This window comes from Balaenoptera acutorostrata, chromosome 13, assembly GCF_949987535.1.
Source record: "Balaenoptera acutorostrata chromosome 13, mBalAcu1.1, whole genome shotgun sequence".
NCBI lineage: Eukaryota > Metazoa > Chordata > Mammalia > Artiodactyla > Balaenopteridae > Balaenoptera > Balaenoptera acutorostrata.
This window is the reverse complement of record NC_080076.1, coordinates 93,422,422-93,446,516: the sequence shown is the minus strand read 5'-3', so window position 1 is coordinate 93,446,516 and position 24,095 is coordinate 93,422,422. Positions and strand designations below refer to the sequence as shown.

The following is a 24,095-nucleotide window of genomic DNA, read 5'->3' as shown; positions in this document are numbered from 1 at the left end:
CAAAAGTTTCGACTTGTATTTACCTCGTCATCTGTAAGGCGGACCGTCCCTTTGCATATCTAAACGCCCTCTGCACTTCCAACGCCGCTTTGGGAATTTGCTTCGGGGCCCAACGCCCAAGTCGCTCTGTCCCTTTTGCCCCGACTTAACATGGCGCTGACCGCAGCTACTTCCGAGATCCTGGAACACCAAATCGTCCCGGCCAGCATCAAAGAGGGCGTCCAAGCCCGCAGCCTCCAATCTGCGCACGCTCTGCTCGCCTCCACGCGTCCACTCTCGATGGCCGTCCGCCAGGTTCCGCTCTAGCCGCCGCGCTCGGTGGTTGCCACCGCCCGCCAATCGCAGGGCCCGGACGCCGCTGGCCCCGCCTCACGGATCAGCTGAGGGATCGGAGATGTCCGTTGACAGCGGCGGTGGCGGCCGCGCGGCCGGTTCCGGGTTCGGCGCGGGGCGGGGGGTAAGAGGGCGGCGGGCGCGGGCGGCCGTCAGGACCCGGGGGAGGCTGGCGGCGCGGGCCGCGGCGGCGTGGCGCGGGCACCGAGGAGTAGCGGCGGGCCGCAGCCTTTGCCTTCGCGGGCCGGCTCTCACCCGACGTTTCTGGGTCTCGTCAGATGTGAAGCCGATGGAGCGGCCGGGAGAAGGCGAGCAGCCGCCTCAGCAGCAGCCGTGGGGGAGGCTTCTCCGCCTGGGCGCCGAGGAGGGCGAGCCGCACGTCCTCCTGAGGAAACGGGAGTGGACCATCGGGCGGAGAAGAGGTGCGGGGCGGGGAGCGGGCATGGGAGACGTGGGACGGACTGGGGGCGAGCCGGGGACGGGTCCGGGCACGGGGGCGGGAACCGGGGACCCGGGATGGGGGCGGGCGACGGGGTTCGAGTGCTGGTGGACTGGATCCGGGGCCTGAGAGCGGGGGCTGGGCGAGACCGGGCCCACCGGGCTGTGGGAGGCCCCTGGGCGGGGCGCGTTCTGCTGCCCCGTTTTTCCGGTGGAATGGGCCGTCGTGTAACAGCTGCCGTTTATTCACGTATTGGTCGGCCCAGTTACTTCTGCGTGTTTCATGCAGGTTATTTAATCCTCACTGCAGCGTTATGAAGTAGGTGCAATAATTTATCCCCTGGAATGCAGTTTTCTCAAGGGTATTACTACCCAAAGCATCTTCTCTGACCTTAATGGAATGAAATTAGAAATAAGTAGCAGAAGGAACACCGGAAAATCCACAGATATGTGGAAATTAAATAACACTCTTAAGCCACCAGTGGGTCTAAGAGGAAATCAAAAGGGAAATTAGAAAATACCTTGAGATAAATAAAAATTTAAAGTACCAAAACTTAGGGGATGCAGGTAAGCAGTGCTCAGAGGGAAATTTATAGCCGTAGGGAGCTACATTTAAAAAAGATCTCAAGTCCCAGCTCCTAGAATAGGGCTGCTCAAATATTTGTTGATGCAATGAACGTGGGAAGCTACGGCCTTGAAGAAAGTCCTGCAACTAGTGAGAGGAAGAGCCCTCACCCCCCGCGCTTGCTGCCTCTAAACTCCTAGCGGCCACCTGGTGATTTAACCTCCCTTGTAGCTTTCCTACTGGGAGTGAAGTGCATGATCAGGCCAACAAAAATGTTTCGTTTTTCTGCAAATTAATAAATTGTCACACTGATTTTATACTTTAAGTAAGAGGTAATGAGAAAGATTAGTGTTTAAAAGCACATGTTCTTTGCTTTCATTTTACCCATCATGATGTACCTGTACCTGTTTTTTGCTGGGGTTTTTTGGGGAGGCGGTTTTAAATCCCAATATCAAGTTCATTTTTTTTTTACAACTTTAAAAATATTGACATATCATTAGAAACTTTTCACGATGCATTGTCTTTAGTTGGTGTGAATGGAAGTTTGGTGAAGAGCAGAAGCCTGGAGACCACCACCCTCACACCCCCTAGGCCGCCAGCACCACCACCACAGCATAACCTGCTTTGGGCTAATTTACCTTCTGGTGCCTTTGTAGCTACTTCATGGGGTCACTGTGAAGATTAAAGGAGATCGTGAGTGAAGTGCTTAGAAGGAGCCCGGCTGAGAGTTAGCACTTGATGTTAGCCATTGTTATTATAACATTAGCCATTGTTATCATTTTACATGCTAATACAAGGAGCAAAAACGTGTTGTTGAGTTGATTCTTAATGGAAGTCCTTTCCTCGACTATATTAACCTTTCCAGCAAAACGTAGAGTTTGCTGTATTAGTCTGCCCGGGCTGCCATAACAAAATACCACAGATCAGGAAGCTTAAACAGCAGAAGTTTATTTCTCACAGTTCTGGAGTCTAGGAAGTCCAAGATCACAGTGCCAGTCAGTTTGTTTCCTGGTGAGAACCCTCTTCCCGGATTGCAGGCAGCTGCCTTCTCGCTGTGTCCTGGCCTGCTGGACCAAGAGATCTTTGGCGTCTCCCTCTTATGAATGCCTCAGCCCTATCAGATTAAGGCCCCACCCTAATGATGTCATTTAACTTTTATCTTTTGCAGGCCTTCTTTCTAAAGACAGTCACTTTGGGGGATAGGGTTTCAGGTTGTAGAACTAGATTTATTTTAACACTGTTGCACACCTGCTATATACAAGGCCTTATTTTGAGGAAAAGGGGGAGCTGAGTTGACGTGTGTGGAAGGAAGCAGGGGTGCTCGCCTTCCCAAAGAGCTTCCCATTCTCGGGGAGTGGCAGAGATGTGTACCAACCATGGAGAGAGTAACCAACTGAACGACAAGCAGGGCAAATACCAACAGTAGAACTTTAGCAGAGGTATTTCAGTTCTCAGTTGGAATGCTGATGTCCAGGTGTGGAGAAACCTAGTAAAACCCCACTCCGGTGACAAAGCCTGGTGACCAGCCTGGGTTTGGGGCTGCAAGGAGACCATCCTGGCGGTTTTGCTCAGCGCAGTGGGACAGTCTTGAACACGGGTGAAATTCGCCTTAGATAAATGTAACAAAACACTCCCCATAATGTAGAATGTTTGTGCCACTAAGATTTCTAATATTTAAGGTTTACAGAGGCATAGCTCACACGTAAAATTCACCCCTTTTAGGTGTTCAGGGAGTTTTGAGAAATGGATGCACCACTGCGGTCGAGATGTAGAACATTTCTATCACCTCAGAAAGTTCCTGGCGGCCTTTTGGAGCCCGTCCCTGCCCTTCAACCCCAAATCCTGGCACCCACCGATCTGATTTCTCTCCCTATGGTTCTGCCTTTTCCAGAATGCCGTCTAAGGGGAATCACACTGTATTGCAGCACAGTCTTTGGGTCTTGCTGCTTTCCCTTGGCTGGTGCTTTTGAGGTTCATCCTTGGCAGTTACATATATCAGTAGTTTGTTCCTTTTTGTTGCTGGGTGATTTTCTGCGTGTGTTTATTAATTCACCACCAGTTGATGGGTACCTGTACTGCTTCCCATGTTTGGTTATTAAAAAATAAAGCTACTGTAGGGAATTACCCGGCGGTCCAGTGGTTAGGACTTTGCACTTTCACTGCCGAGGGTGTGGGTTCAATCCCTGGTCAGGTAACTAAGATCCTGCAAGCCGCAGGGCGTGGCCCAAAATAAATTAAAGGTACTATAAACCTTAGTAGCTATGGTGCAAACCTGTTATAAGCAGATTAGTGACTCAGTATTAAAACACTCCTGAAAGCTTTTATTCTTTTGATTTAAGGAGAGAACAAAGCATTTGAGGGTTTTCCTCTTGGATTTGATGAGGGTATAACGATTGTATTGAGCTAGAGATGCATCCCCCTTCTGTTTTGAATTTTCTTAAATGCGTACATGTGCCTATGATAATTTACTCAGTCATATTTTCTGTGACTCTGTCATTGCTTTAATTTTGTGATGATTTATGAAACCTTAGGTTACACAAAAGAAATTAAGGACTAAGATACTGAAGATATTTCATAAGCCCCATAGTTTTTTTAAAGTTCTGTAATACTTATCATATTTTTCAAATATGCATATGTGTGCATATTGTAGAAGACCAGGAATTTGATCAAATATTTATCATATTTTTACAATATGCATATGTGTGCATATTGTAAAAATGTCACCAAGAAGCAGCTGATGTGTAGCTGGAGGTGTTGATGGTGCATATCCTCTAGGTAAGGAGGAGTCAGAAAGGTTCAAGACATAGTTCTTGTTCCCTTACTTTGGATTAACACTTAGATGCTTTTTTAAAAGTTTCTTTGTACTTGATTAAGTGCTGTCTCCCTAAGTGGGTACAACGTGGGTCTTGACTTCCAGCTGCATGCTTTGGTTAAGCAAAGGGCGGTATCGTGCCCGGTACCCACGGTCGTATCCAGCACGCCCCCCTCGCTGTTTTAGGTTGTGACCTTTCATTCCCCGGCAATAAACTGGTCTCTGGAGATCACTGTAAAATTATAGTGGATGAAAAATCTGGTCAGGTGTCGCTGGAAGATACCAGGTAAGCTCTTTCTGAACTTCTTTCCTCTTGTAGCTTCAGAAAGCCGACTTGAAGCCAGTGAGTGCAGAGAAGAGACAAGGGCCTGCTTTCTATAGCTCAGTAGTCCGATACGGTCTCCGGGTACTGGGAGATGTATTTTCTGGTTTCCAGGATGGGCTACTTAGTGACACTTTGGTGTCTGTGACCATTTTTAAATGTATTCAGATTAAAGCAAAAATAGCTCAGAAATAAGACTTAAAAGGCAGTGATACATTTTGGGTTCTTGCAAACCTATTCAAGTTAGACTTCCCCAAATCAAGAAGTCTTTCTTTTTTTCTTTTTTTTATTATTATTATACCACATAAGTAGTACATGAAAGTGAAAAACTTTCCAAAATTCCACTCACCCACAAAATACATACGTATTTGTTTTGTATTAATGAGATTATACTGTTATACTGTGTATCTATTTTACTTGTAATGTTTGCAGAGTGCTTGTCGCGTCAGTATGTCTAGGTCCATCTCGTCTTTTTCGTTATTATATAATAACTTGTTGTCACCTCCCTTACTGATGGAAAGTTATTCTTTTGACTTTTTCTTATTATAAATGACACTGCAGTGACTCTCCTCCAAAACTCTTTCCATTCATGTCTGATGATTTTCCTGGGGTAAGTTTATGGGAAGGAATGCTGTGTGGAAGGTATGAGTGGCAAACGGCCATCCAGCAGTGTGTTGAGAGCACGCCTTTCCCACAAGGTGATTTTTTTTATTGTTGTGAAGGTCAAGTGCTATGAGATTCTTTGGTAAGTAGCAGTTTGAGGGATGGAAGACCAGGAATTTGGTTTTTTTAGGAAGAACGGATGCTCCTTTTCCTCCTCTGATAGGTAGCAGGTCAAGTCCTTTATTTCTCAGCACAGTGTACAGTAACAGTGCTGGTTCCAGAGGCTTCTTTCTGCCTCAGGCCCTGGCTCTCCCACACTGGCTACAGGATAGTATGTGCTTCCCAAGGCTGCTGTAATGGTTACCACAGGCTCAGTGGCTTAAAACAACACAAATCTGTGATCTTATAGGTCTGGGGGCTCAAAGTCCTTCTCAGGTCTCATTGGTGTCGGCTCCTTCTGGAGGCTCTAGGGGAGAAGCTGTCCTCTGTCTTTTCTAGCTTCTAGAGGCTGCTGCCTTCCTTGGCCGAGGTGGCTGGAGGGGCGGGGGTGTTCCGGGCAGGAGGAGCCACAAGTGCAGAGGCCCTGAGGTGCAATCGGGAAGACCCCGACGTCCACGCCGGAGAGACTGGACTTCAGCCTGAGAGCAGTGAGGAGTCACCGAGGGGTTTAAGCGGAAAAGTGAAACCAGACTTCCGGGTTAGAAAGAGCTTGAGGATAGGTCGTGGGGAGAGCCTGGCAGCAGAGGCCGTGGCAGTGCTGCAGCAGCTCTGCTGGTCTCTCTAAGTGGGGCTTTACTGGGAAGGCAGCCCAGCCCTCCAGGGACCTGCCACCTGTTGCTGAGGAGTTGGGACGGAGACAGCGTGACCGCGCAGCCTGAACTATTTCCTGCCTGGCCCTTTACAGAAATCTAAAGTAGTGGCAGTCTGCTCAGAGGGAAAGGTGACGCCTCTTCAGCACTGGGGGCCTTAGGAGTGGGGCCGTGGAGTTGGGGCCCGTGTGGACTGAGTGCCTGAAATGGGCGGGGCGGGAGGGCTTGCTCAGTTGCCGAGTTTGGCTTGTGTCCGGTGCGCTCTTCCCCTTGCCTGCGGGGTTGTCTTTGTCCACTCGGGAACCCCTCCTCAGGGAGGTGCCTCCTGTCCCGCCTGACCGAGGCCCCGGAGTCTCCTGGCCGTGCCTTCCCATCCAGCACTGTGGTCCCTGATTAACTGGAGTGACTCCCCAGCAGCAGGGACCGCGCCGTCTTCCGGTCGGTAGCCCTGCGTTGATTTGCTTTTGCCCAGAGCCCATCTCGGAGGAGGGTCAGGGCTCACGTGAGGAGTGAACTGAGCTGGGCCGCGGCTGGCGGAGCAGGGTTAGCCCTGTCGACAGAGCGTGGTGCAGAAGCACGAGAGGAGCTGGGGATCAGAGCGCGTGCTGCTGGTGGCGTCCAGGGCTCCACCGGGAGGAGAGCGTGGGGCTGGCACAGCGGAGGCGGTAAACACTTGACGCGCCGTGGGGCTGTGAGTGAGGGGGCGACAGGCAGGGTTCTTCTCGAGAGAATTGTAAGGTGGCACGAGTGTTTACATCGTTCCTATGAGTGTTTTATCATTTTCAAAGTGGTAGTATTGAACTGCTTTCCTACTGGCTGCAGAAAAGGAAAATTTTAACTCCAAGTTGTTTTAAGTAGGATAAATCGCATTTTTGTTCTCCCTACAGCACCAATGGAACAGTAATTAACAAGCTGAAGGTTGTTAAGAAGCAGACTTGCCCTTTACAGACTGGGGACGTCATCTACTTGGTGTACAGGAAGAATGAGCCAGAACACAGTAAGGGAGGGGGTGGTTCCTGGGCTGGACTCACGGGTGATGCAGCAGGGGCGCTGCCACAGCTGGGAAGCATTGTGGGAAGAGGCTGTTGAAGCAGGTATTGCCTGAAGGAACGTTACTGCTAGCTGCATCCCCTTTTTCGTTCACGTACATTCTTGGTGTGGGTAGTGTCTGTTGAAGAATGGGAGCGTTGACCTCGCGGGCTGAGCCCCAGCCATTCTTCAGAAATACCACTGTGGCCGTGAGCCACGGTCTCAGTATGGTAGCCAGGGAGACGGGGTCGTGGGGGCGGTGAGGAGGGCACCTGAGTGAGAAGAATAAGGCCTAGAGTGGGGGCTGGAGGCCACAGACAGCTCTGCTTTGGGAGACTTTACGGGAGACAGCAAAGGTTAGACGGGATTCCGTGAGGGCTTTTCCAGCTCTGAGCATCTGCGCCTGTGTTGGTGGGAGAAGAGTGATGCAGGATGGGGAGAGTTAGGGGGGTCCTTCGAAGGTTACCCCAGAAGTAGGAAGAAGAGGGCAGGTGTCCCCTAGACTGTCCTCAGCAGTCACAGCCAGCCCCCGGCCACAGCGAAGGAGCTTGTGTCCAGTCCTGGTGGTTTGAAATAACAAGACACAGACTCACCCCTCCTCATCGCTTTGCTTGCCTTAGTCTGCCTCCTGACGCCAGGCGGTTTTCTGAGGCGTATTTATTTTAAGTTTGGTTCAGATGTTTTGGATCACTTGCTTTAAAATCCCTTAAACCGGTGGATGTGGTTACTAGCTGACAAGTCGAACTAGTCGACAAGGGCGAAGTGACCGTGATGTGACGGGAGGGAGCAGAAGAGAGAGAGGAGCTCTCTCCTGACGCGTGGCGAGCGCCACTCTGATGCGGTTAATTTCCTTCAGACGTGGCATACCTCTACGAATCTTTACACGAAAAGCAAGGCGTGACACGAGACTCCTTCGGTAAGTGAGATCCTCGCAAAGGAGCGGGTGCGTGTGCTGACTCTTCATCCGCTGGAAGGTCTTCCTGACGCGGCGGTGCTCCCCCTGCGCCCTGACTGTGTTATTATGCCCCTGCTCCTTTGTGCTTCCAGAAGCTAATAAAGAAAACGTGTTCCACGTGACCAAAGATACCTCAGGTGCAGGGCGAGGCGACGACCCCCAGGATCCCCAGGTCCTGCCGTCGCCACCCGCGACTCAGGTGTGCTTTGAGGAACCACAGCCATCAACGTCCACATCGGACCTCTTCCCCACGGCCTCTACCTCTTCCATGGAGCCCACCTCTGCAGGGCGAGGGCCTGCCTCCAGCTCCGGTGAGATGGGGATCTCAGGGTGGTAGCTGCATTGCTCTTTGTTCACCAATCCTGCCCTGCATTGTTACAGAGACAGCCAAGCCACTGAGGAGTTCAGAGGTGGTGTCAGGCATCAGGCTGTCAGTAGTAAGATTTCTGTAGTAGTAAATGTTGTCTTGTTCCATCCCCAAGAGACAGGCTGAAGGGCAGGGACTACAATACTGTGGTACTCTTTACAGGTTATAGTTCATATACTGTAAAAATCACACAAAGTGAACCCTTCCGTTTGTTTGGGTTTTTTTTTAACAACATCTTGGATTACCTGCGCCTGGTTTGAATCAGTGACGCTTTGAACTGCTGTCTCTTCTTCTGAGGCAGGTGAATCAGAATGTCTCTTGTTTGTCCCTCTCACAGGCTCGAGAGGTGCAGACGTCTCCCCAAAAGGGTGTGGTCCATCTGTGGCAAGTGATGAAATCGCCAGCTTCCCTCTGGCTCTCTCTGAAAGAGAGGGGGCATCCTTTTCTCCGTCGGAACCCCAGGATCAGGAGGAGTTGGAGCCCGTTAAGAAGAGAGTAAAAGCAGGTCAGAGTCTGGTGGTTGCGTGTGGCCTTGGGGCGCCGGCAGCACCATCCCATCTGAGCCTGTTGGGGCCCCACCATCTGCAGAAGCCAGAGGACCCTGTCTTCAGCTGACACCTGTGGTACCTCAGCATCTTCCAGATGGCAGTCTGGGCCTTTTCTCTCCTGTTTGTACCATCGGGATTGAACGGTGTTTACTGTCAGGATATGCTATTGGTCTGGAAACCACATTCTGGAGTTGCAGTTCTGTCCTGATACAACAGCCAGTTTTTAAGAGTATATTATCTTTAAGTGATAGTTTGAACCTTCACGTTAAAGATGATTTTGAGAAAAATCTATACTTTAAAAGTCAAAGTTAAAAAGTTTGTAAAAAACTTTTGGGAATGTTGTTGGGAGGACAGTAGCTGTGAGGCAGGCCTGAGAGCTGCCCCTGGACTGGGGCAGTGTGACAGGAGGGAGGGCCTCGGAAAGAAACTGCATCATCTGATGCACTGAGCGGAAAATTGAGTTGCTTGGCCTGGGGAGGCGTGGGATGAGTCAGCAACAGGCACATAAAAATAAGCATGAAAACGGAGCCACTTTTGACTCCATCAGAAATGAACACTCGTGTAAGGAAAATTATACTGTGTGAGCAGTGAATGTTTAAGCGTAATAATATAAATACAATATGCTGAACCAATAATTGTGTTAGAATAATATTGGGAAGGAGGCCCAGAGGGGCAGAGTCCTCTGCTGTAATGGATGTCAGGAGATGATGTCTAAAATCCATCAGCCTAAACGTAGCATGACAATTCAGAAACACAGAGGTCCGGACCAGGAGAAACAGAAGACACGAAAGTTGCTTCCCCAGAGGAGGGAGGGTGACGCTGAGGACAGGCTGGGGCAGAGGGCTTTGGTTTTCTTCTAAATGTTTGACTTTTTAAATTGTAAGTATTTTTTTAATTAAAAAATTTAATCTATGATTATAAAAAAAGTAAAACACACTGGCAGAAAAAAAAAAGTTGAAGCTCCTGGTAACATTTGAGGGTCTGTATTTTCCAGCACTTTCCTGTGTGCATATGGGTCACATTTTTTGTTTGTTTAAACAAAAATGACTTTACACACAAATGCTATTTGACACCTGGTCTTTATCTCTCACCCGTGTATCCTGAGTGTCTTTTTTATGCTGTTAACTATTATAAAACAAAACTTAAACATACTGGATTATGAGACTTACTTTGAACCTTTGTAAAAATGCCCTTTAAAATACAGTGAGGGAATGGCCATCATCAAAAAATCTACAAACAATAAATGCTGGAGAAGGTGTGGAGAAAAGGGAACCCTCTTGCACTGTTGGTGGGAATGTAAATTGATACAACCACTATGGAGAACAGTATGGAGGTTCCTTAAAAAACTAAAAATAGAACTACCATACGACCCAGCAATCCCACTACTGGGCATATACCTTGAGAAAACCGTAATTCAAAAAGAGTCATGTACACAATGTTCACTGCGGCTCTATTTACAATAGTCAGGACATGGAATCAACCTAAGTGTCCATCGACAGATGAATGGATAAAGAAGATGTGGCACATATATACAATGGAATATTACTCAGCCATAAAAAGAAACGAAATTGAGTTATTTGTAGTGAGGTGGATGGACCTAGAGTCTGTCATACAGAGTGAAGTAAGTCAGAAAGGGAAAAACGAATACCGTATGCTAACACATATGTATGGAATCTAAAAGAAAAAAAAAGTTCTGAAGAACCTAGGGGTAGGACAGGAATAAAGATGCAGACGTAGAGAATGGACTTGAGGACATGGGGAGGGGGAAGGGTAAGCTGGGACGAAGTGAGAGAGCGGCATGGACATATATACACTACCAAATGTAAGATAGCTAGTGGGAAGCAGCCGCATAGCACAGGGAGATCAGCTTGGTGCTTTGTGACCACCTAGAGGGGTGGGATGGGGGGGTGGGATAGGGAGGGTGAGAGGGAGATGCAAGAGGGAGGGGATACGGGGACATATGTATACGTGTAGCTGATTCACTTTGTTATAAAGCAGAAACTAACACCATTGTAAAGCAATTATACTCCAATAGAGATGTTAAAAAAAAAAAAATAGAGTGACGGGACTTCCCTGGTGGTCCAGTGGTTACAACCCCGAGCTTCCATTGCAGGGGGCGCGGGTTCGCTCCCTGGTCAGGGAACTAAGATCTCGCATGCCCCGCAGTGTGGCCAGTAAATAAATAAGTAAAAATTTTAAATTAAAAAAAAAATACAGGGAGGACTGGGTCTCCTGTCCACAGGTTAAGACGTCTGTAAAACCAAGAGACGGAGCGCACTTCCTCCATGGTCATGACATTAAGAACATGTCCCTTTCCCTTGCAGACGGGGAGCCCACCCTGAACCTGCCCATGCTGGTCGCAGACCCGGGCGGAGACCCCCAGAGTGCCCTTGACGTCAGAGCCGCGACCGTGAAGCCAGACAAGATGGAGGAGACGCTCACGTGCATCATCTGCCAGGACCTGCTGCACGACTGTGTGAGGTACGCCCGCTGAGATGACCATAGCCGTTCTCCTTGTGTGGCCGATGAGCTGAAAGCCGGGCCCGGTGACTGAGGCTGCGCGAGAGCCCGCAAGACGCGTGCAGTGGCTCTGACCTCAGTGGCCAGGTCCACCTCAGCTAGAGCAGGGGAGCTGTACCGAGTGGCCAGCATCTCGTGGTTAAGGGAACACGGTAGTTAACCTGGAGCGAAGGTGCCAGAACGAAGATCTCTCCTTGCTTCTCTGTGGGAACTTAGTCTGTCCGCAGTTCGGTTTAAATGCGGGTCTTTGCCACCCACACCCAGTGTCTCCGCTCTTCCCGTTCCTGGTGGCCGTGGCCACCAGTGGTCCCTGGCCCTCCGGGAGCACAGATTGCCACGTGGCCTCCGTCTCTTGTAGCTGACAAGCGCACAGCTGGAGCAGTTGCAGTTGAACGCTGTGTTTTTGCGCGGGGACTGCTTCTCAGGCGGGTCGTGGAAGGCAGGCGGCGTGCCGCTGCATGAGCCGAGGTGCAGCCCCGCCAGCCGCGGGCCCCACCACGGCGTGGGTGGAGCGCCCCAGAGCACAGGCCTGAGGCCCTAAGGAGTCAAAAGAGCGTGGGGCGGGGGGCAGTTGGCCCATTCTTCTGCTTTGTACCCAAACCTCAGTCTGAACAGGGCCACGTCCTCCTTCGGGGAAAGAGGCAGCATGGCCCTGGGTCCCTGCTTCTCATACCCAGTGCCCGTCCTGTGCCCTCAGCCTGCAGCCCTGTATGCACACCTTCTGCGCCGCCTGCTACTCGGGCTGGATGGAGCGCTCTGCCCTGTGCCCCACCTGCCGCTGTCCAGTGGGGCGGATCTGTAAAAACCACATCCTCAACGACCTGGTGGAGGCGTATCTGCTGCAGCACCCGGACAAGAGGCGCAGCGAGGAGGACCTGCGCAGCATGGCCGCCAGGAACAGGATCACGCAGGACATGCTGCAGCCCAAGGTCAGGAGGGCCTTCTCCGACGAGGAGGGGAGCTCCGAGGACCTGCTGGAGCTGTCGGACGTGGACAGCGAGTCCTCGGACGTCAGGTGAGCTGCGTGGGTGCGGGGCGGGCGGCGCGGTTCTGACTGCCCCCAGGACCTGCTGGTCTGGGCCGCTGCCGAGGTGCGACCCTGTGGCCCAGGTGCCTGTGATGAGGCTTGCTCACTGCCCTGCCTCCTGTGACAGCCTCTTTTTTTTTTTTTGTATACGTGGAATATTTATTCTATTATTTTGTTGCTTATCTGTATATTTTTTCTAGTTTATTACGATACAACTGACATACCGCACTATGTAAGTTCAGGGTGGACAGCATAATGCTTTGGCTTAATTATTGTGAGAGGATCGCCACAGTAAGTGACACCCTTTTGTTTGGTGAGTCGTTATCAAGTGCCTTGATTCACAGGCTGAGACAAACTCCACAGAAGCACACTTACTCTCTGTAGCTTGTCTAGTGACCATACGTCCTGCACCATAAGCTGCAGTACTTATCATCTGTCAGGATGTTATTGTAGAAAAGCCACAGTCACCTGGCAGAGGGTGCAATCCTAGGAAACCTTATTTTATCTGCTGTAGAATGTTGTGGGTTTTTTTCATAAATTTATTTATTTTATTTATTTATTTTTTGGCTGCGTTGGGTCTTCGTTGCTGCATGCAGGCATTCTCTAGTTGTGGCGAGCTGGGGCTACTCTTCGTGGCGGTGTGCAGGCGTCTCATTGCGGTGACTTCTCTTGTTGCGGAGCATGGGCTCTAGGCCCACGGGCTCAGTAGTTGTGGCACACGGGCTTAATTGCTCCACGGCATGTGGGATCTTCCCAGACCAGGGCTCGAACCCATGTCCCCTGCATTGGCAGGCGGATTCTTAACCACTGCGCCACCAGGGAAGCCCTCTGCTGTAGAATGTTGATGTTTCCTGACTTGGAAGTCCAGGGTATGAATTTTTGTGTTGAGGCCATAATATTTAAAAAGACAAAACCGCTCCCCCCCTCCTCAGTTTATTATCTTTGTTTCTTTCCCCAAAATTTAGCACATAATGGTCAAGCAAAAAGAAAACCAAAAATCACTTTAGTGTGAACATTTTATTACGTATTCATCTGGCCATCCTTATGTGTATTCATACATACTTATTTTTTTACCATTTGAAACATTTCTTTGTAATATTTTGAATTCCGGAACAAAGCTGCAGTGCATGGCCTGCATTTACAGTTCAGTGCACATGTTCAGTCATTTCTTGGAGATAAGTACATGGAAGTAGGATGTTCAGGTCTGGAGTCTCACTGAGGGGACGCCTTTCTGGACTTCTGGCATCTGTCATGAAATGCCCGTCAGAGAGTCCTGGTGTTGGTGCCCCACAGGGTATGCGGAGGGACAGCAGTGATCCCTGCGACACACGGAGTAATGGGACAGACAGGTATCTTATTCCCATTTATATGTTTTTCTTACATATGTGGCTGAATGTCTTCAGTGTTTCTGCATTTTCTAGTCAGGTCTCGCCTGTCCTTCCCGTTGGTGGCAGGCTCGGGCAGGCATCCTCTGACTGAGATGAGGGGAGAGTCCGTGCGTGCCTTTCCTGCAGATTCTGTTTTACCATCTGCAGATTTGAAAGCTCAGCTGAAGTGCATACAGCTGGGTGAAAGCCCCTGATGACAGCGGCATCCAGCCCTGGCGTGTTCTGCTCAGATTTTAACGAAGGGAAGGGTGTGCACTGGGCAGGCCTCAAACCTGTGAGAGCGCGTCCTGCCCAGTGTGGCGACAGGGTGGCTTTGCCCCCAGGGATGGCTCAGGGGGGCGAGGGGCAGGGAGGAGACATCTCAGAACCCCAGGAGTGGCCGAGGGCTCTGGGAACGTGCGGGAAAGGGGGGCTGGGAGGTGGCGGGGAGGAGAGCCTGCCGACAGCTGCTGTGCAGGATGGGTGCCGAGCCGTCCTTCCCTTTTGCACACACCGGGTGCAGCACCTAGTGCAGAGCCGAGGCATACAGGCAGGACAAGGCCCGTGAGCGGGGATCTGGGTCTTGTCCCGTCACCAGGGCTGGGCCGTCGTTGCCACCACCCTTACACACGGCCAGAGCAGGTGTCTCCTCATTCCTCCGAGCTCCGGGTTTTCTTCCCTTGCAGCCAGCCGTACATCGTGTGCAGACAATGCCCCGAGTACCGCAGGCAGGCGGGGCGGCCCCTTCCCTGCCCAGGGCCCGGCAGTGAGCCAGGGGCACCGCAGGCCCCCGGGGATGCACCATCGACGTCCGTCAGCATCACGACAGGTGAGACGGCCACACCTTCCGTGCTGTCCCGACCATTCGGGAAGCGGGTGGCACTTCTGCTGGCTCCTCTCTGCTCGAATAGCTCGTTGCTTCTCATAACCTGTTTGGAGCTAAGAAACCAGATAATTAACTTCATTTGTGGGCCTCGGCTCCTGGACACACCCGGGGATTCAGTCCTGATTCTAACACTTACCCCCCACCCCGCCCAGCCCACTGCCGCAGGGCAATCGGCATCCCCCGTGGCGCTCACCAAAGCCAAAGGACCATCACACACAGGCCCCGCCAGTGAGGGGCTGGCCTCTTCCCAGCAGCAGGACATGATGTTCCCAGAGCCGCCCTGAGCTATCTGTTCGATGCCCGTTTCAGTGGGCAGGTCCCCAGGTGCCATCAAGAAAGGGAAGGTGGACACATGGACTCGGTTTGTGGCCCCGCGTTGTAGGGCCTGGCCTCTCTGCCGCCGTCAGCCTGAACCTGTCAAGAGGCCGCTGACCTAAGGATTGCGACCCAGAGCCACGTCCTTCACCTCTGCCCCGACGCTGTGCCACGGCGCTTGGGGGCTTCCCTGTAGGCCCCTCGGGCGGGGCTGGCTGGGGCAGCGCGTGCAAGGCCCCACTGGGACCGTAGCGAGCGTGCACAGGCAGAGCCTCATGCGGTGCGTGAGTGGCCGGGGGCCGGGCCACGTGGACACAGCTCCTGGTTCAGGGTCAGCCAGCAGGGACTAGAGAAATCGCTTTACTGTTTTCTGGCCTGCCCTTCCTTTATAGGAAACGGTAGAAAACCTTCATGTGATCTTTGAAATCTTGCTACAACTACTGAACCAGGAGATAACTTCGGTCATTTTTCAATCTATTTAAACTTCTTAGTTTGAGCTGTAGACCGTCACTTGGCTGTAGGAAAATAGGCCCGAGTTCTGTCCGGGTTTTCCTGTAGGTCTGTGTCCTCGTGCATACCTTGTAGCTGCCCCTCTAGGTGTGGTCGGAGCCGCTCTTGCTGCCCGTGTGCTGGCGGCAGCAGCCTGAGCGTCCTATCTGTTCCACAGCCCAGGACTACGTGTGCGCCCTGCAAGGAAGCCACGCCATATGCACCTGCTGCTTCCAGCCCATGCCCGACCGGAGGGCGGAGCGCGAGCGGGACCCCCGCATCGCCCCCCAGCAGTGTGAGTGAGGGTGTGGGTGTGCGCCGGCTCCCCGGGGCCCCCCCCCGCCTCGGAGCCGCTCCTGTGTGTCCTTCCAGCCCAGGTGTCAAGAAGAGTGCCGTGGGCTCCTCGGCGCGGTGTGAAGGGAGGGCGCAGCTCAGTTTCCACCTGCGTCGTCCGCTGTCTCTGTGGGACCACGCTGAACAGCGGCCTTTTCCCACCGGTTGATGACCCCGCCCCCGTCACACACTAAGTGTCCACACACGGGGGCTCTCTTTCTGGATCTTGTATCTGACGTGTGTCCCCACAGTAGTTCTCCAATGTGTCATTTTATTCTATTCTATTCCATTCTATTCTGTTCACTATGTGGCTTTCTGGACCTCAGATCCCCGACTAGGGATTGAACCCGGGTCCAAGGTGTCCCTTTAAAGTCTAACGGATGAACTGTATGGCGCTTTAATTTACAGTCTTCGGATCACTCTGAAAATCGAGCTGGTCATTTATTTACCACTTCCTTGAACCTTCTCCTCGCCAGGTGGCTGACTGGTGCTTGTGCTCTGTGTCCGCAGGTGCCATCTGCCTGCAGCCCTTCTGCCACCTGTACTGGGGCTGCGCCCGGACCGGCTGCCTCGGCTGTCTGGCCCCGTTCCGCGGTAATGCCGGCCCTGCCATCGATCACCGCCACCTTCCCGTGTTCTCTCGTGCACTTGAGGCCAGTGCTGGGCTGGCCGTGTGCCTGAGGAGGGGGAGGCCACGTTGGTCGCCACGAGTTAGCCCCTTTTCCTGGCGGTCTGCATAGGTTTGCGAGCATCAGTGAGGGGGACACTGAGTCATGCGCGAGGACCACCCCCACTAAAAAATCGTGTCCGGACTTCACGACCCCAGACCAGGAGCTGCGCAGACTGGCCATTTCTGGGGGGAGAGGAATGGAAGTCCTTTTACTTTTTCTCTGTTTGAAGTTGTATTTTGTCATGGAACTTTTTATTCTTTGTAGACTCCATAATGAAGGCAATTTGGTTATCTTAACTGTCGGGTGAACGGTGCTTTCGTAAAGTGTGTATGAAACGGATAACACTGCTTCCCTCCGTCCTGGCAGAACTCAACCTGGGCGACCGGTGTCTGGACGGGGTGCTGAGCAACAACAACTACGAGTCGGACGTCCTGAAGGTACAGGCCCGGCGAGGCCAGCGGGAGGCCTTCCAGGACCCGCCAGTGACCTCATGACTCTGCACTTCTGACTAGTGCTGCCACTGTGTATCTGCTTATCCCTATATTCCCCCCAAATAGGTATTCCTTCATACCCGTCACAAAAGAAGCCACAGGAATTGTGTCCCACAGTTCCAGCTCCTGCTCGGCCTGCGCACAGTGGCGCAGGGGGCGCGGCCGGCCCTCGGGTGGAACCAGGACTGCCCTCTCGCTCTCTTCCCGCGTCTCAGGGGGCAGCCGGCTTTTAGAGCTTCAGTGCTTAACGGGCACTTCAGTCTCTTGCCGGGAGTCTTGCCTTCACCTGGATCGTGCGCGGCGTCGGCCGCCAGGGTGAATGGCAGGCACCTCCTCAGCATCGCGGTACTCAGGCTAGATGTCCATGGGGCACTTTCTTGTAGGTTTGCACAGAAGGAGCCAAGCAGCTCCACGTGTCTCGAGGGCAGAGCACAGATCCAGACCCCTGGCTTCCTTGTCACGTGGTCATGGGCCTGTTTCTGCACTGTGGCCACTCCGGCCAAGGTTAGGTGTCTCGCTGCTCCTGTGCTAGGAATGTCTGCAGAATTTCAGAGAGGGTGTGGTAACTCTTACATGCAAGGTTGTAAAGCTAGCCTGCCTTTTGAGACTCAGAAGAAGCACCTTGGACAAAAATCTTGTGCAGTAGTGTGTGGATGTGATACCGTGTCTGTCCCAGGCCTCCTGGTCCGCGAGGCTATCTGGGCCGTCCAGGCTGTGGTCCTGAGAGCAGGCCCCCTAACTGCACGCAGTGCTCGCCCCCTGCAAGTGCCCACCACGTTCAGGTGCTTGGCTTTACCCACCTTCCAGGGCCTTGTATGAACTGTCAACCCTCTTTGCCATTTTAGTGTTTCTTCCTCCAAGCTTGTGTTTCTTCTCTTGCCCGTTTCCCTGTTACAGAATTACCTGGCCACCAGGGGTTTGACGTGGAAAAACATGTTGACTGAGAGCCTCGGGGCTCTACAGAGGGGAGCGTTCCTGCTGTCTGGTAAGCCTCGTTGTGCCTGCTCTCCCGCACTGACAGTGGTGCTTTCCAGGGCAGCGCTGCCTCTGGTAAACCAGCCACACCCGCCAGGCCGCACGCTGGCAGTACTGCTTGTCGGCTTTCCCACGCTCACACCTGCGACCTCCCCCCACCCTGGCAGACACACACAAAGGTCCTACTACTCTTGGGTTTCTTTTTTTATGTTGGGTTTGAGTCGACATGACATATTCTAGAATCTTTTCTCACACAGGGGAGGGAAGGGGCACAGCTGGAGAGGTGTTGGCCCAACCGCTTGTCAGTGCTGACATCCTGGGGCTGGTTGTTCCCAAACCCTCGCGGTCCTTGGTGCCTGTCCCTCAGTGCGTGGGTGACTCAGTGAAGGCTCGCCCCCTCTCCCAGGGACACCCAGTGCGTTGTGAAGTGTGAATTTTTGTCACTAAGGGAGGGTGCAGAAAAATCAGCAAGTGATTTTTTTTTTTCCTAAGACATGAATTATTATGAAAGACTTGAGAGGTTTGCTGGGAACGCTTCTAAGCTATTTTTGGACACATTCTAGTGAATGTCTTGGGTTTTCTCTGCTGCGACAGCTCTGTGTGGTTGGGTCTTAAGTCCTTTTGCTTTTTAATAGCTATTTTTATAAGAATGACGTGGTTCACAAAGAAAATGTAAGTGGTACAAGGAAGTCTGAAGGATAAAGTGAAAATCATTAGAAATCCCACCACCTAAAAATATACCCAGTGATAATACTTTCACGACCACCCTTCTAAATATACGTACCCATGTGTGTGTATAATTTGTATAAATGAAATCCTATCAGATATGCTTTTAATAAGCTATTCACTCACCAATATATCTTGGACCCTTCCTATGTCAATAAAGATCTATACCATGATTTTTAGTTAGCATTCTGATACCATCGTTCATTTAGCCAGTTCGTTAGCAAAGGATATTTAAGTTGTTTCCAGCTTTTCACTATTTGAAACAACACTGAAGCTGTCAAGCATGCAGTTCTGTAGGTTTAACGATTGTCCCCTTAGGATAGTAAGCAGGGCTGCTGGAGACGGCATGCAAGGTTGAGGTGTGCCTGCGGCCTGAGGGCCAGCATCCCCTGAGCCCGTCAGCTGCGTGTTTGCCTTCTAGGCCTTGTAAATATGAAAGAGGCAAACGGTGAGGTATCATTGTTTTATCTGCCATATTTGATTATTAATGAAATTGAAGATCTTTTTGTTTTACAGGCCATTTGCTTGTCTGTGTCCTTGGTCCATATTTATGTTAGGCTATTTGGACTTGGGAGCTATGGATTTGTGTGATATCTTTGTTAATTAAGGGTACAACACATTGTCATTTGTGCTGAAAATAAGTTCTCTGCTACTTCATTAGTATTTCATTTTTGTTGTATGTGTTTCCATTGTGACGTTTAAACTGTAGGCAGTCACATTTACAAATCCTTTCCTCTGTGCCGTTCGGTTTTCATGTCATAGTTGGAAATAGCTCAAGAGAAGAACATTCATTCCTCTTAGTACTTTTCGAGAATTTTTTGAATATTTGAATTTTTAATCCAGATGGAATTATTTTGCCGTAAGGAAGTAAGTTGGAATCTAGGTTGGTTTTGTTCTCGTGTTCCAAATGTCCAGCCCTTTGTCTCAGGCCTGTCTGTGGATCAGTGCACTCGTCCCCCAGCAGTTTCCAAGGCCGTGTCTATTCTGCTGCCGTGCCTGTAAGAGGCTGTGTTCCTTCTAGATTACAGAATCACCGGGAACACCGTGCTGTGCTACTGCTGTGGCCTGCGGAGCTTCCGCGAGCTGACCTACCAGTATCGGCAGAACATCCCTGCTTCTGAGCTGCCGGGTAAGGAGACCCCTTCCCCTACCCCCACCTGGCCCGCAGCTCAGTTCTCTTTGCATTGGCTCCTACTCTCCTTCGCAATAGCTAGGTAGCCTGCGTGGGCCTTTGCTCTGTGTTCTTAGCGGACGTCTGCGTCGGCCAGGGACACGGGCGGGTCTCAGGGCCGTCCCTGCCTGGTGCTTGCTCAGGCTCTGGGTCTCTGAAGCAGGCTGCTAGGACAACATGCCCAGAAACGTCCTGTGGGCAACCGGAGTCATCCCATTTCTAACCTGGCTTTCAGTTGAACCTTCTTTTCCTTTCCTGGAGAACAGTGCAAGGAAACAAGCTGTGAAGTGTGACGAAGCACTGTGCGTTTGAGCTGCAGTGTCTCTTTGGCCTTGGCTTAAATTCACTAGGCTGAGTCTGTGAGTGTGGTATGTGTGTCACACGTGTTCCCTTTTTTCTCTCCCTAGTGGCCGTAACGTCCCGTCCTGATTGCTACTGGGGCCGCAACTGCCGCACTCAGGTGAAGGCCCACCACGCAATGTGAGTGCGGCACGGGGGCGGGGGCCGGGCCGGGGCTGAAGGAGTCCCCTGCAGAGAGGCAAACCCACGCTTTCCCTACAGGAAGGTGCTCTTCTTTAAGCGTTTTGTCCAAGTTGATATCGCAGCTTTTAGGGATGTGAGGGAACTAGTCAGCTCTCTACTTATAAACTTATTTAGTTGTCATGCTTTTATAAAGTCACATAGTATATATCAATAAAAGATCATCACTTGGACACTCTGCTTTTCTGTTATCTCATTTCATGAAACGTTGGCATACAAACGTTCACCTCCCGCTCCACCTCCATGTATCCAGAGCACAGGCGGCCATCCCCAGCCCGCACGTTCAAGGTTTAGCACTTTCCGAATCCGTGGCTGAGGTCACTGAGAACTCCCATCCCGAGCCACGCCGCCGTGCACCTGGGTCTACCTTTGGTGCCGTGATGGCTCGCAGGCTCTTGCTGGGAGTCTCCCACGGGGTCTTTAGAGGCTGTTCACGTTGACATGCACGCTGCCACGCGCGGTGGCCTGTGGGAGCAGGCTCGCCTACGCTTTCAAACCATAAGGGAAGCGATCACATAAATGAGTCCCATGGATGGGTGCTGTGTGGGGCCACTGTAACCCCAAACAGCCATTTGAGGCTCAAGTGGAAGTACCTGAGAGAGCGCCCCTGGCTCAGGAGTCATCGTGAGGGCTCCGGGAAAGGCGGCTGCCTCTGAGGGGTGGAATAAAAAGCTTGCTTTGTATGCGATCATTAACTGTGTGGAAGAGACCATTTTATTCTAAGAAAAGAGATTTCAGTAGTAACAGGCTAACCTTTCTCAGTAAACACTTGGTCAGGGCAGCAAAGACACAGTCTTCTTGGAGAGGAGGCGGCCTCAGCCCCGCCAGGTCCCCCGCAGTGCCTTGGGGATGCTTTGAGTCTCTGGGAATTACCTAAATGTTCCACTTACATTTTAAAATTTAAAAAGGAGAAAAGAGGCTGCGTTTGGGGCTAGTTTCTTTGATGGTATGAGACACAAGCCCTTGCAAACCCCCAAGCACAGGGTTGCTTCTCCTGTAGCTGCCCCAGGCACAGTTCAGACTTCCTTTGTTGAATGTGTCTCTGATGCCCTCTTGTGTATTTCACCGTTGTCTCCCTGCAGGAAATTCAATCACATCTGTGAACAGACGAGGTTCAAGAACTAAGCATCCAGGGAGGCAGCACAATGGCTTGGGAGTATTGCCGGTCAATGACACGTGTCTCAGAAAATACTGAATACAGACGCTTTAAGGGCATTTCACAGTACCCCTCAGGGGACGCCGGGGGTCTCTGCGTCGGGCACTCTGGTGTGACCTTTCTCTTGTGGAGTGAGACCCTCTCGGCGAGAACCCCTACCAGTGGCGCCCAGAGCCCTGGGTCAGAGCAAGAGCCGTCAGCCGTCCCCTCCTGTTGAAGATGACCACGAGGTTTGCTCTCTGTACCTTTCCCACAACCACGGTCAAAGCAGACGTCTCTCTTCAAGAAAAGTGCCCTGGGAGAAGAAGGGGAGTTTGTCAGAAACGCTGTGCTGTTTGAGGGAAGGGAACAAAGTTTCCAGCCGGGGCACGCACAGCGGCTGACCTGTGCACTTTCATAGGTTTGGTGCTCATCTCCTAATAAGACTTAAATATCGCAAACTGTAGCACAAATGATATAACTTATAATTTACAAGTTGACTAAAATGGGAGATAGTATGATATTTGAAAGAATAAGCATACGTTTCTGTTCATAAAAGAAAAATCATCAGACGTCCAGGGACCCCGGCGCCGAGGGTGTGCTTGGGTCACTGCCACTCCGGGCTCCTCAGCACAACTGCAGCCCCGCCAACCTGTCTGGCCTTCTTCACTCCTCCCCTGCGGCCGGGGCCGGGGTGGCCCAGGGACCTGGGGTTCAGGTCGTCCCTGGTGGCGCCCCGGCCCGCCTGTAGCAGCTTCTTCCCACCGAGAGCTTCCGCAAGTCCTTGCCCTTTCCGCCTGCCATGGGTTTGCCGTGTCATCTGGAATAATACTTGAAATTTTATTGTTTAAAAAAAAAAGGTTTTTATCGTTTGTTGAAATCACCCGTTACGTTTGTTTGCAAAATTGTACCTTTTATGCTTCTTCTCAGGAATACGATTTTCAACTTTGTGTTGCTCTTGATACAGACTCTGAGAAGCAGCGCTCCGTGGAAGAAAGCCTCCTTCCCGCGTCCTGATAAACAGGCCGTGTCTGTTTCTCTCCGCGGCGTGTTCGCTCGTGTGTGGTTGTGATGTGCGCCTGCCCCGCACGGTGTGGCCGCAGGCATCGCTTGTTACCTGCTGACTGACAGGGTCCACCCGGGCACTCCACCTGGGTTAGCCTCGCAGGCCCTGCAGGCGCGTGTGACCTGGGGTCAGGGCCCGGGTCTGAGCATTTGGGAAAAGGCACGGGTTCCCTTGGATCCGCCAACCCCGACTTGGTCCCAGGTCGAAGGCACGGCTTTGTGTCTAAGCCCCGGCCTGGCTCGTGCAGGCACGAGGCTGCCCTCCATGCTTAGGACCTTGACTCGTCCCCCCCCACTTCACTTCTGACCCTGACCCCTCCCTCAAACTAAGAGCAGAGACGCAGGCCCCGTAGCAGATGCAGCAGCTTTCGTGGCCAAGGCTTAAACACGCAGCCTTCCTTGGGCTACGCCGGATCCGTCAGCGACGGGCAGGGCATGCGCCGCGTCAGACTGCTGGTCCACGGTGCCGGCCGACTGCAGTGGAACTTGGATTCCCCACTTCTGACAAGCACACCGGGGTCAGAACAGAGCTGCTCAGCTCTAACCTGAGGCAGGAGCCCGGGCCGGGGTGGTGGTTCTCCAGGCTTGCTGACAAGCTGTTTTACAGGGCGCGCCGTGCGGTGTTTCTGCGACTTTTCTCTACTTCCTGTTCCGTGACACCCCCCCCCCCGCCCCCGCTGCGTCCAGCCCACAGTGGGTTGGAGCCTGCTGTGTGCTCGTGTCCTGGTGGCTCAGCGCGTGCCGGACGACTCCCGTGTGCTTGTGGCCGGCTCCTTGGGCCCAGCCCGTGTCCTCGCACAGCCTTGCCCAGCCCATCCCCAGACCCGTGTCCCTCTTGGGCTCCTGGTGCCCCGTCAGAGGGGCTGGCCCTGCCCGCGCTTCCCCTCTGCTGGGCACCCTCCAGGGGCTGCACACTTGCCCCTCCTGGCCTGTGGGTTCAAGCTCCCAGGCAACCGCCCGCAGTCCTCTTCGGGCCAGCCTCTGTCAGCGCTCCTGGTGTGACCAAGGACCCAGCAGGTCATCTTAAATACCTCATACCTAACAGGATTGGAATCACAGGCCCAGATCTGAGAGCCCCAGCATGACATCCGTGGATCTTGCCCCAGGGAAGTGCCCAGAGAGAGTGGATTCTGAGCCAGGCCTCTATCAGTGGGGGTCCTGCAGCCAGACCAGTCTTCGTGCAGCCGGCAGAGAAGACGCCCAGGAAAGCTCAGGTTCTGAATCAGGATTGCTGCTGCCGAGCGCACCAGCAGCCCAGCACCAAGCAGCTGACCTGTGCTCTGGAGGAAGGAAGAGAAAATGGGGGATGGATTGGGTTTGAAAGTCCAGAGCGAGCCTGACTTCCAGCGCGGCTGGATGCAGGACCCTTCTCTTCCTGTGTGTGGTGGCCGCTTCCCAGACCTCAGCTTTCCTCCAAGCTGACACAGGTGAACTGGTGGCCTCCCCACCAGTTCAAACAGAAGCCTGTCCCTGACCCCAAAGCTGATGAGCAGCCAGACCCAAGCCCCTCACCACCTTCTGGCCGCCAGCACCCCGTAAGCAGGTGGGGCTGGGGGAAGGCAGGCTCCAGTGTCACCACCAAAAAAGCAGACTGGCTGCTGGG

At 52.3% G+C, this 24,095-nt stretch overlaps 1 protein-coding gene across 4 annotated transcripts; it reads left to right on the top strand.

Moving 5' to 3' along the window:
- The first annotated feature begins 283 nt into the window (after positions 1-283).
- On the top strand, positions 284-22,305 carry CHFR (checkpoint with forkhead and ring finger domains). 4 transcript variants are annotated; one of them, XM_057527457.1, is made up of 17 exons: positions 349-457; positions 612-755; positions 4,335-4,434; positions 6,770-6,879; positions 7,768-7,827; positions 7,959-8,177; positions 8,571-8,738; positions 11,106-11,262; positions 11,999-12,316; positions 14,382-14,524; positions 15,564-15,680; positions 16,229-16,312; positions 16,756-16,826; positions 17,778-17,865; positions 19,603-19,710; positions 20,160-20,212; positions 21,375-22,305. In XM_057527457.1, exons 2-17 carry the CDS (start codon positions 623-625, stop codon positions 21,393-21,395), a joined length of 1,950 nt encoding a protein of 649 aa, XP_057383440.1. In that variant the 5' UTR covers positions 349-457; positions 612-622; the 3' UTR covers positions 21,396-22,305. The 4 variants fall into 4 exon arrangements, with proteins under 4 accessions (XP_057383441.1, XP_057383440.1, XP_057383438.1 ...); XM_057527455.1 differs by having other exon boundaries at positions 20,160-20,232; XM_057527456.1 differs by having other exon boundaries at positions 393-438; positions 20,160-20,232.
- Positions 22,306-24,095: the final 1,790 nt, after the last annotated feature.